A 12820-nucleotide genomic window follows, 5' to 3' on the forward strand; every position below is an offset into this window, starting at 1 on the left:
ATGTTGGCTACTCTCCTGAGGCAGTGGGAAATGTAGGCAGAGTCCATGAAGGGGAGACTGATTTTCGTGATGGACTGATCTGTGTCCACAACTCTCTGCAATTTCTTGCAATCTTGGGCAGAGCAGTTGCGATACCAAGTTGTGATGCATCAGGAAGGATTCTTTCAATGGGGGATCTATAAAAATTGGTGAGGGTCAACAAAGACATGCTGACTTCCTTTAGCTTTGTGAGGAAGTAAAGGTTCTGGTGTGCTTTCTTGGCCATAGCTGTGATTGGACCAGGACGAGCTATTAGTGATGTTTACACCTAGGAACTTGAAGCTCTCAACCATTTCCACCTCAGCATCATTGATACATGCAGGGAATGTGCTTCACTCCTCTTTCTGAGATCAATGACTAGCTCTTTTGTTTTGCTGACATTGAGGGAAAGATTGTTGACTTGACACCATGTCACTAGGCTCCCTATTTCCTTCATAGATAATGACATTAGTGCAAGATTGAGAGGGAGAAAAAGAAATATAGTCCAAGGTAGTGTTAGGGTTTTCAGGTCTGTTCAAGAACCCATCGGCAGAGGGAAAGAAGCTGTTGTTGAACCTTGAGGTATGGGTCATCAGGCTTCTGTACCTCCTGCCTCATGGCAACATCGAGAAGAGGACATGGCCCGGAGGGTGGGGGTCCCTGATGATGGATGTTGTCTTCCTGAGACATCGCCGCTTGTAGGTGTTCTCAATAGTGGGGAGAGCTGTACCCATGATGGAACCAGCTGAATCCACTACTCTCTGTAGCATTTTGTGTTCCTTTATGGTTGGAGTTTCCATACCAGGCCGTGATGCATCCAGTGGGAATGCTTTCCACTGTACGTTTGTAGAAGTTTGTCAGAGTCTTCGATGACGTGGTAAATCTCCTTAAACTTCTTAGAAAGTAGAGATGCTGGTGTGCCGCCTTCGTGATTGCATCTATGTGCTGGGCTCAGGATAGGTCATCCGAGAAGTTGACACCCAGGAACTTGAAGTTGCTCACCCTTTCCGCCACAGACTCTTCAATGAGGACTGGTGCTTGTTCACCTGGCTTTCCCTTCCTAAAATCTTCAGTCAGTTCCTTGGTCTTGTTGACACTGAGAGCAAGGTTGTTGTTACAATACCACTCAACCAGCTGGCCTATCTCACTGCGGCATGCCACCTCATCACCATCTGTGATTGTGCCAACAACAGTGGTGTCATCGGCAAATTTGTATTTGGCGTTGAAGCTATGCTTAGCCGCACAGTGATAGGTATAGAGAGATATATTTCACTTGTTGAAAAAGGCTTTCATTTTTCCTCTTTTGTTACCTAGTAGTTTTTCTTCAAAGCATTTTAGGTTTTCTAAACTTTTCCTTCAATTGTATTTCTACTTTCTGCTTCCTCTTTATTTTTTTCATAGTTTGGATTTGACTTAATGTTTATTTCAACCTTCTTCGGGTTCTAGTTCATATCTCCAGCATTTGCACTTTTTTTTATTAATATTTGTCCAATTGAGGGAATCATGATTAAATGTTCGTAACAAATACTGTAAAGATTATTCTAAAATTGAAAAGGAAGGGGTAAAAGGTAAACATACTTCACTGGGTAAACAAATAGATTTGAAATGAAGCTTGGCTCAAATAAACTGGGGGAGAAAAGGTAGAAAACACACAGTTAATCATGCCGTACTTAACTTACGCTTTAACTTTCTACCTGAGTCTCAAACACTATCTGTAATGCTTGGGGCTGGTCACAGGCACCTTCACTGGGCTCCCAGATTCTAGGATTCTCTGCTCTTCTTGAAGGTTGGTCTCCTGCCCAGGTGGTGCTGGTGCCATCTTTGCTCCCTTGGATGGAGGCCTCAAAGTTGGCCTTTGCTGGCTGTGGTCTTTGCTGGCCTTGCTTGCTGCTGTTGAGGTTTTTCACTGCTGACCTCCAGGGTGGAGTTATTGCTGCTCTGGCTTGCTGATAGGGATTAGAGCATAGAACATAGAACAATTACAGCACAATTCAGGCCCTTCCGTCCACGAAGCTGTGCCAAACATGTCCCTACCCTAGAAATTACTAGGCTTACCCATAGCCCTCTATTTTACTCAGCTCCATATACCGATCTAACAGTCTCTTGAAAGACCCTAACGTATCAGCTTCCACCACAATTTCCGGCAGCCCATTCCATGCACTCACCACTCTCTGAGTAAAAAATTTACCCCTAACATCTCCTCTATATCTACTCCCCAGCACCTTAAACCCATGTCCTCCTGTGGCCATCAATTCAGCCCTGGGGAAAAGCCTCTATCTACCCTATCAATACCTCTCATCATCTTATACAACTCTATCAGGTCCCCCCTCATCCTCCGTCTCTCCAAGGAGAAAAGACCGAGTTCCCTCAACCTGCTTTCATAAGGCATGCTCTGCATCCCAGGCAGCATCCTTGTAAATCTCCTCTGCACCCTCTCTATGGCTTCCACATCTTTCCTGTAGTGAGGCGACCAGAACTGAGCACAGTACTCCAAGTGGTGTCTGAACAGGGACCTATATAGCTGCAACAATACCTCACGGCTCCTAAATTCAATTCCCCGATTGATGAAGGACAATACACCATATACCTTCTTAACCACAGAGTCAACCTGCACCGTCACTTTGAGCGTCCCATGGACTCGGACCCCAAGATCCATCTGATCCTCCACACTGCCAAGAGTCCTACCATTAAGACTATATTCCGCCAACATATTTGACCTACCAAAATGAACCACTTCACACTTATCTGGGTTGAACTGCATTTGCCACTTCTCAGCCCAACTCCACATCCTATCTCTGTCCCTCTGTAACCTCCAAACTATCCACAATACCCCCACCCTTCGTGTCATCCGCAAACTTACTAACCCACCCCTCCACTTCCTCATCCAGGTCATTTATAAAAATCAAAAATAGTAAGGGTCCCAGTACAGATCCCTGAGGTACACCACTGGTCACCGACCTCCACTCAGAATACGACCCTTCGACAACCACTCTTTGCCTTCTGTAGGCCAGCCAGTTCTGGATCCACACTGCAATGTCCCCTTGGATCCCATGTCTCTTCACCTTCTCCATAAGTCTCGCATGGGGTACCTTATCAAATGCCTTGCTGAAATCCAGATACACTACATCTACTGCTCTCCCTTTATCGACGTGCTTAGTCACATCCTCAAAAAATTCAATCAGGCTCGTAAGGCAGGACCTGCCCTTAACAAAGCCATGCTGACTATTCCTAATCATATTATACCTCTCCAAATGTTCATAAATCCTGCCTCTCAGGATCTTCTCCATCAGAATATCCAGCAGGATTAGTTATAACCCTGCTGTGCTCTTCCAAAAACTTCTTTTGGCTTGACCAACTGGATGGTCAAGGTGTGAGGGGCACTGCTAGTCACTTCAAGGGGTAATAGGTTTGGGGGAAGCTTTGAATACGACTCTCCAAATGAGGTAGAGGCAGGAAACCGAGGCTCCATTCAGTCTGCCTCTCTATTGTTTCTCTTTCCCTGGACTGATACTTATGTTAAGTATTCAATAACTAATCAATTGGACCTGCATTGTGGTCATTAACACCTGTTCTTGCCATACTATCACTAACATGTGAGCTCGATTGAATGTCTGACCCAGCTAGTTTTGTGGATTTGGATCTTCCACTAGTCTAAGGTCAGTTTACCCAACTTCCCCATGATTCCCAGCTCCCTGTTCTGAAAAGCTGCTCGGCCACAACTAAGAGGAGCAAGGGCAGAAACAGCATGGGAACACAACTACCTGCAAGTTCCCTCTAATTCGCACACCATATTAACATGAAAATGTACCACATTAACTTCATTTTCATTGAATCTAAATCATGAAACACCGTCCCCAACAGCACTGTTGGGAATATCTTCATCAGAAAGACTACAGTGATACAATAAAGTGCCTCACCATCAACTTCTCAAGGACAACTAAGAGTGTGTAATAGATCCAGGCCTTGTGTGTGATGCCCACATCTTACAATATTAATTTAAAAAAAATGAAATCTACTTTTTCTCCCCCAGTTTATTTAAGCCAAGCTTAATTTCAACTCGATTTTTTCCAGTGAAATATCTTTTAGCCCCACCTTTTCAATTTTTTGAATAATCCTCACAATATTTAGCAGGAACATTTAATCATGATTCCCTCAGCTGGGCAAATATTAATAAAAAATGTGCAAATGCCAGAGATATTAACTTAAATCAAAAGAAGGTTGAATAAACATCGTCAATTTGGCTGCTTAGGGAGCAATGTTATAAACTGAGCCCTTAAGCTGACATTTCTGTTCCCTGAGGCTGAAAGAGCAGCTGTTAAAATGTGGCATTTTCTACAGCTTTTCATTTTAGGTGCTCTCTCTGGATTGAGAATTTTAATCAAAATAAACTTTATTCATAATAAAAGACAAACTATATACAATTATAAAACAGTGCAAGCCTTTACATTCTTGTACAGATCATTCATTAGTGTGCTCTCTCTGGATTGAGAATGACTTGCTCCTGCTCTGGTTCTGCAGGTTCTGAGGTCAATGTGGGAAATGCAGACTCTTCCATAGATGAGGCAGGAGGTGCCAGGCAGTGATTGTGGTAATTTGTGAAGTGATGTGCTCCTTTCGTACTTTATGCAGGGCTTGTACGTACTTCCAACGCACAGACCTGAGTGGTTATTGGCCAGGGATTCCCGAAAGTAAATGTTGCATTTTTTCAAGGAGGTCTTGAGTACATCCTTGAATCTTTTCCCCTGTCCGTCCAGCAATCACCTCCCATGACAGGGCACGGAACAGTGAATGTTTTGAGAGTCTGGTGTCGGCATGGCAGTGTCATCGTCTGCTCAACTGCACAGGATGAATGTAACTAGGGCCTCACTTGCGGTTATGCTGGTCTGGGAAAAGACATTGACATTTGGTTTGTTTATCCTTCCAGTGAAATTGAAGGATCTTGCAGGGATGGTGTTAGTAGTATCCCTTAGTAATATGAGATGCCTGCTGCGGGTAATTCAGGCCTCTGAAGAATATTGAAGGGCAACAATCACTACTGCCCAGAAGACAATGAGGTTTGTCACAGGTCTGAGGCTCTTGACCCTTTTCCTCAATCGACCAAAGGCTACTCTGGCACATTTTAGGCAATGGTGAATTTCATATTCCACGTCTGCCTTTGCTGTGAAGTGGCTCCCAAGATATGGGAAGCAGCCACATTTTCCATGGTCTTGCCATGAACCTTTATTGTCAGACGGTTAGTGTGATGCAACAGGGCTAGGTTGGCAGAAGACCGATCTCCTGTGAAGTTAAGGGCCATTCTCTCGAACGACCATGTTGCCCGTGGCTTTGGAAATCGCCCTCTGAGCTACAATGGAGCAGACTGCCCTTAACGCAGAAAAAAAAACAAAAGTTTTAAATGCATTTAAACAGCTTTAAGTACATGCAAGTTAGTCTGGAAGAGGAAAGCTGGAAAAATGGTAAAATGCTCCTTGCATTAGTGCAATGCTCCTTCCGCTGAGAACTCGCTGGACGCATGCAGACCCCAGCTTCCATAAAGGGCACACGCCTGTCAGCGCAGTGCGCGCACAATCGCCCTCGGGGCTGTGGTGCGCGCCCCCGCCGCCAGTTCCCGCGTTTAATGACGTCACGACCGGCGGAGGTCAGCAGTGACCGGTAGCGACACAAGATGGCGACCACCGGGAGTAAGGGTGAGTCGGGGTAGAGGGTGTGGGTGCTCTTTTTGTTAAATTCCCCTCCGCTCGATGAGCTCTCCCATTCGGAGGCTGCTGGGGCGAGGGAGCCGGAGCCCCGATCCGAATGCGGTCTCTTTCCTCGCTGCTGGGAGCCGCTGGCTCCTGGGGAAGGGCCCGGGGAGCCGCGTCCGCAGGTTGGTCCTGGAGCCTGCGCCGTCGCTGTTGGTCTGGGGAACTCGCCTTGGTTTCCTTTCCATTGAGGAAACTGAAACCCGTCAACCGCCCGAACGGCCTGCCGTATTTATCAGCTGCACAGAAGGGGTGTGGAGAGCGGAAGCGCGTTTAATCAGCGATAAATCGTTCAGCCGGCGGGGTTTTTACTTTGTGAATGCCATCGTATTTTGTCGTGTTTTGTGGCAGACTGGCTCATCTCGGCAGAGGCAGGTTGCTGCTGCCTTCCCCCTGCCCGCACTCACTTTCCTGTGGGTGAGGCAACGCTGCTTTTTTTTCTTTGCCATTTTCTTGGGGTTCACGCTTTTGCCTGCAAGTACGTAGCACACGCAGGCCAGCGTTCTGCTTCCTCCACCGCCCTATTCTGGGCTCCCCTCCCCCTCGGGACCTCTTTTCCTCTTTATTAGTTTAAACCATCTGCTTAAATATTTCAAATGTAATTTGGACGTCCAATAGTAGTTTCTCTCTTCTGTTGCAATGATTTTGTTCTAGATACTTGCACTCATTCCTGCTATTGTGAAAATGTCTTATTCTGCAAGATTAATCAGTTAAATTGTTTTTGGCCTTTTATGATTGCTAATTTATATTTTAAATATTGCATTATTTGGAATTCAGCTTGAAATGTTAGTATTTAACTTATGGTTGCTGGCAAGATGTGATTTTTGTTTTTAAGCTTAAGTCAATTTTTCACTCTGGAAGTGGTCTGCTTTAGAAGCCAGGCCTTCATGATCTTACAATTTACTGTTTGACAATATTTATTATTCTGGGAGTTTTGCTTCCACGTATTTGAAACTGAGAAGATTGTTCTAGTTGGAATACAGAAAGGAGATGATACAGAAATGACAGTGCAGTTCATGTAGTTTGTTATTGTAGTTGATTATTTCATTGAATGCTAAAGAAACTAGAGCAAAAACTTTCCCCTCAATTTCTAAACCTCTTTGGAGATGCATTTTTATACTAGATGACTATTGAGTTGTCAATTTAACATTTCTGATCAAGAAGTAAGAAAGATAGTCAAAATAACCTGCCATAAGCCAGTTTTTCTGCCATTTACTGGTGGGCAAAGTTACAAGATTTTACTAAAATAAAATTAATTGCACTTTAATGTATGTGAAGAAATCTCTCTGCTGATAAAAGCACAGTGGTAATGTTTACCACTTGGGATGCTTGTAAATAAAAATACAGGTATGTGAATGTGAAATTGTGGATAATTTAGCTGGAGTATATAGTGATGAATATAACTGAATTTTGTCTTCCTGTGGTCAGTACTGTGTATAATGGATGTCTACAGTTGTTTATATTGGACAAACAGAAGGAATGTGATTATCCAACAAGGACTCTAAATAACTTCATAAGAAAGTCATTTAGCCACATGCATGGTAGTTGAAATTGAATGCAATTGAAAGGGATGTGAGTAACTCAGCATCAAGCAGAGAGACTTGGTTTATGCACAGATTTTAAAGTGGAAGAGAAAACAAAGTGGAAAGGGAAGTTGAAACTGGGGTTAAAAACACTGGAATGGTAAACTTCATTAAGGGCATAGCATTGAAGTAGAAGTACTGCTCAACTTGTTCAAACAGTTGCTTAGGCTGTGAGTAGAATACTTTAGTTTCAAATTTTGGTGCTGTATTTTAGGAAGATTGCTAGGATGAATAAATCTAAGGCAAAGCTATAGAGGAATGGAGTTCTTAATTACCATAAAAGGAGCAGCCTGCATAGCCACTTCCTGTGTTGTCTAATTCTACAGCATGTGCTTTTGGTGATTTTCCTCCCTCAGTAGCTTCCTTTCAAAACCAGATAAGTAAGTTTTTTGGTTATTTTCCTGCATTTGTCTTCTCATACTGGAGATCAGTTTTGTATTTCTTTTCTACATCACCTCTCTCCCCCCCCCCCCCCCCCCTCCGCCCCCGGAATTGATTTATCTTTTTCTGATGATGTGGTATTCCTAGGATGGAAAGAATAGTTACATACATGTACTGGAAATTTGTGAGAACAATATGCTGAAAATAACCAGATCTGCTGTTCACTGTATGGAACATTGATTGTTTCCACTATGGAGTATGGTTATCCCATTTTGGCTAATGCAGATGTTACTGGTGCTATTTATTCTTGCATCTTCTGTTTTTGTTGCATCATGCTGAAGATATGAAGTGGGTTAACCAGATTATAACTTGCTCCATTTTTATTTCTTGTTGTTTGATTAAATAATTCAGCATTTGTTTTGCAGATAAATGCTGAGTCTGTTAAAACTCCAAATCTTTCAGCTTCAACCTCTGCTATTTCTTCTCCCACTCATGCATTCTCTGTGGAAAATTTTGAAGTCTTATTTGTAATACTTTGTACCTATGTCTTTATTAATAATTACTGGTTTATATATTTTTGCCTACTTTTGTTTTGTAGGCTGTTAGCTATCTCTAAAGATATAGTTGGATGGTCTCCTAATTTTGAATTTGACTTTTTTTTTGCTTTAAGATTTTTGAACTTGTTAATTGTACTGGTCAAATACTATTTTATTAGGTAATTCCAGGATGGTTAGTGTGCAAAAAGTGAATAATCTAGAAACAGATCTGAATTATTTACCTTTCATAACCCTCATCTTGAGATTAAACAGGCTTCAATTTCAGATACAATATTAGATACAAGGTATGATGGAAACATTGTAAATATGCTCATTTTTGTTTGTAATAAAATAACTACAGTAGGTGCTTTTTGAAGGTAAGCTACAATGGGAGAAAGCAACTGCAAAAGATTCGGAGGTTTTTTGTTAGCATTTTCAGTTGTAAAACAACAGTCAATGAAATTGTCTTACAGATCAGTCATTACATGACGGATTAGGCTGTTGGGACTGGTTGTCTATAATTCTTATTTCTGTGAAAGGAAAACAACTTGGTTATTTGTTAAAGGCAATATAGACTGAGCTGTTTAAAGGTACTCGTTTGTTATTTTGGCCAATGAATTGGTATTGGCTTGGTGGATGGTTCTGAATTGGGATTCTGTTACAGCAAAGAAAATGCCTAATGTTTGGAAGGAGTATGCCGTATACATGCATTGTAGTTTGTTTTGGAGATCCAAGTTGCATCATAGCTTAATTTTATATGGCAAACTGAGGTAAGCTTAGTTCTTCAGCTCCTTTAACTAGAAAGCTTGGTAACTGTTTAAGTCATTAAATATCCCAACATAAACCGCTCCAGTTTCCTACATTACTTTGATTGCACTGTAAGTGGATAGATTGTGTTAGAGTACTGTATTTCACTCCTTGCATTTTAAATGTTGGTTGCTATTTATAACAGACTTGGCTCGGAGATAGTGCACCATTGCTGAGTAAGGCCATGAGTTCATGGAGATGAGTGCATAATGCAGGTTGATGGAGTATTGAGGGCTGCACTATTGGAGGCGCTATTCTATTTATGCTTGCTTGCCTGTCTGCTCTACTCTGCTCATTCCTTTCAGTCAGTGTTTATCCTGCAACAAATATCAAAGGGGTATTTGGTCATTTACCTTGTTGCATGCTTGTGGGACATGATAATTAAAAAGTGACTACTACATTTCACCACATAACAAGTACTCTTCATTGGGGATGAAGTCCTTTGAGTGTCCTGAGATTATGAAAGATCCTGGATAAGTGCACTTCCTGCAATCTGCTGGTGGTTTGCTGCTATATTAGAAACTTGTCTCCAAGAAATATAAATCTGGAGGAACGGAATAATGAATTGGGCTTTGGAATATTCTCAATGCATCATGATCGTATGTTCCAGTCTTCAAATGTCTTGAGGAATTTCTGGCATAAGGACATCTGGTCAAAATTTTAACCGATTGGGAAGTTGGCAGTTTCACAGGAGTAAGATGTATTTGTGTGATAAGTAATTTCAATATTGTTAAGATGGGCTTAAAGGTAATTTATGGATTTCCCAGCATTAATTCAATGACAGAAGTTGAGTAGTTTAGAATTGATTCCTTATTCCACTTTCAAACCGTTACATATGATGGTGTTAGTAGAAACTCCAAATTTAAGGACAAACCCAGATACCAATAATGAGGAGGCTTAAGAGTTACAGTGATTACATGAACTTTAGTATAACACTGTTACTGTAGGGCAGAACAAAGTTTTCAGTGTTTTTTGAGATGTTGAATGACCAGCAGTAGGAAAACATGCAATTGAATAGTATGACATGTTTACACCTTTATAGTACCTTGTTTCTGCTACATTATATAGATGCCAGGTATTTTCCAAAGGATGAGAATCCTCTTTTTCATCTAGCAAACATCATAGTAGTCATCTACAGACACCTGAGTCTGATCTTTGTTAGCCAACTTAGTTGTGGCAAAGAGAGCCCCAAAAAAAATTTAAAAGTTCAGTGCATTCATAACTGTAATTTTGAAATGTGCATTTTAATATTATGATGCAAAACTAACTTGTCCTTCTGTGTCTCTGTATATCAACTTCCTTCTTTATGGGACAAACCCCAAGAGTTAAAATTAATTTCTATTTACCTGGGAGGTACCTGGAATCATTCATTTGATAATATTTAAACATAGTAATTGGTGATATGGCTAGGTGAATTATTATTAGGTGATGACCATTGGGATTTATGTGCTTGCTGACCTGCATAATAGATTCCTATGGTTTTTTTGGTGACTGCTCATGGTTTTTGATAGTCCAAGTCTCAAACATCTACTGAATGCACAAACTTTTTATTAAGTGCACTTATTGAACAATTAACAGTGAATTATAAATTTTGATTTTGAAAATGGTGGCTGCAACTAAACCTAAAGATTTGTTCTCACTCTTCTAATGGTTGAATGTAAATTAATGCTGCTCAGAAATGCTTGGCCTTAAGATCAAAAATTATCATCATAACAGGTGTAGCGGCTTTTTTTTAAACTTTTCATCCATCCTTTTTGCCATTTTTGCTTGGAGTTCTTTCTTTGCTTCTAGAATATAGTTTGTAGTAAGAAAATGGCTTTTTAGTCTTTTCATACTGATGCCTTGTTTTATCAGAGAGACAATGCAAGACCTCCATGGCAACATCCACAAACCAAGCACTGGCACCTGTTAGGTTATGTCATTCAAGTGACAGACTACAACGATTTCTGCATTCCCCCGTGTGACTTGGACTGACCACCATCTAATTGACTCTGTTATTTCCATCTGCCTAATCAAGAAACAATTGCAGTAGCAGAAACAGAGTCACAAGAAAAATCAATTTAAAGTCTTGGGGGGAACCTGCAAATATGGATGCCTCGTGGACAATCTCGCAGCTCTTAACCAATAGGAGCTGCAAAGTGTCCACTGGGTCTATCTGTCAAGAAGCACTTTGCCTCTCTACCCAGAAGCACTAGGACTGATTTGATGGTAATGATCAGGAGACCTAGGAGCTAATTAAACACAATATGGGTGTTCTTGGATTGGAAGCTCCAGCATAGCTCAAGGGAAAAGAAACAGCTGAACAGGCAGCTGAAGGCAGAGGTCCAACAGAAAATCTATGATCTGGAGAACAGATGATTAGAAAGTGTGCAGGATGTTTAGTAACTCAAGCAGCCAATGGCCTGTCCCACTAATTCAAAATAAAAGGGTGAACTCTGGGGACAGATAGTTAACAGATGCTTGAAGGAACACTTCCATAACCATGACTCTATCCTTGGCATGACCACACTTGACTCCATTGCACAGTAAGCTATCAAGTCCAGCCTTGTCATCACAGCTGAATAATAAGTTAACATGAGCAGATATTAACAAATAATAACAAAGCCTTGGAAGAAAATATATTTGCTGAAGTATGTTGAAAGGCTTTGGTTCCAAATAGACAATTTCTTATACATATATAATATCCCATGTCTAAGGGAATGAGAATGTGCCAAGAGATCTGAGGTGCTGGAATCATGACAATCTTCAAAACTGGAAAAATCCAATGAGGTAACTAGAGTGATCTTCCTACTGTTTGCCACAGGGAAAGTTGTGACAAGAGTCTTCCTTGACCTCCCACTTCCCAGTGAGCAAAGAGCTTCTCCCTGAAATGTAATGTGGATTCTATTCCTCTCTTTTGATGGTGGGGGGGTGGCAAGAGCTGTGTTAACTATGGTACACTGCCTTTTTAATCTGTTAAGGACTTTTGACTCTCAATCCAGAGGTCAGGTTTTGCTGCCCACAGATATTCATCTCCCATCTTATCTCCGTCATTATAGACTGCAATGTGTACCGAATCTATCTCAGTACAATCTAGTAATAGGCAAATATATATCATTGATTCGATTTAATCTTACTCACCTGCTTCTCTAAAAAGCTTCCTTCTGGAGCAGAGCAAACCAGACTCCAAAACAGATATTCTGTTTGGAGCTTCGTCATCACAGCAGATTACCAGGAGGACAGCTGAAATAATTTGGAAGTGCTGAAATGCATCCTTGGGGGAGGAGGGGGAAGGAGTTTGACATCACCACCACCACCTTGTAGAATCTCTGATCAGTGGCTCTTCAAAACAGGAATATTCTGAATGGAATTGAGAAACCCATCCATGTGCACAGAAGCCCACGATAAATGAGAAGAATGCTCCGCATCCCAACTACCCATATGTCTGCCCTGTCAAGCACCTCTGCCTCACTTGTGGCAGAATCTGCAGGTCCCACGGTGGCTTCTAGCCACTTCAGAACCCATAGAACAGAAATAGGAGCAAGTCAGTTTTGATCCTGCAGAACTGCCCAAGAAGACTGGTTTATAGTGGTGCCTACTAAACTAAGTGAGGGTTTGTAAGTGCACCACACTGGGCCTTTTATCTTTTTACTTCAATATGGACTGATGCATGCTTGTCAGATATAGAACTCCTGCTTTATGCTTCACCCTCTCCCAGTTTGCTAACTTGTTTGGTAATACTAAATAGCACTGGTTCTAGTTGCGTGAGCTTATC

General features: G+C 41.6%; 1 protein-coding gene across 3 annotated transcripts in view; it reads left to right on the forward strand.

Moving 5' to 3' along the window:
- The window catches only part of LOC127578752 (ubiquitin-conjugating enzyme E2 variant 1-like), a 68876-nt gene that overhangs the window by 31298 nt on the left and 24758 nt on the right, over nt 1-12820 (forward strand). The window contains exon 1 of one of the 3 annotated variants that reach the window (XM_052031168.1): nt 5582-5705. The exons of 1 other annotated variant lie outside the window; for it this stretch is intronic. In XM_052031168.1, the coding sequence (XP_051887128.1) occupies nt 5684-5705 (22 nt within the window). In that variant the 5' untranslated portion in view covers nt 5582-5683. One more of the 3 variants, XM_052031167.1, reaches the window with a different exon arrangement.

Source organism: Pristis pectinata, chromosome 16 (assembly GCF_009764475.1).
Source record: "Pristis pectinata isolate sPriPec2 chromosome 16, sPriPec2.1.pri, whole genome shotgun sequence".
Classification (NCBI taxonomy): domain Eukaryota; kingdom Metazoa; phylum Chordata; class Chondrichthyes; order Rhinopristiformes; family Pristidae; genus Pristis; species Pristis pectinata.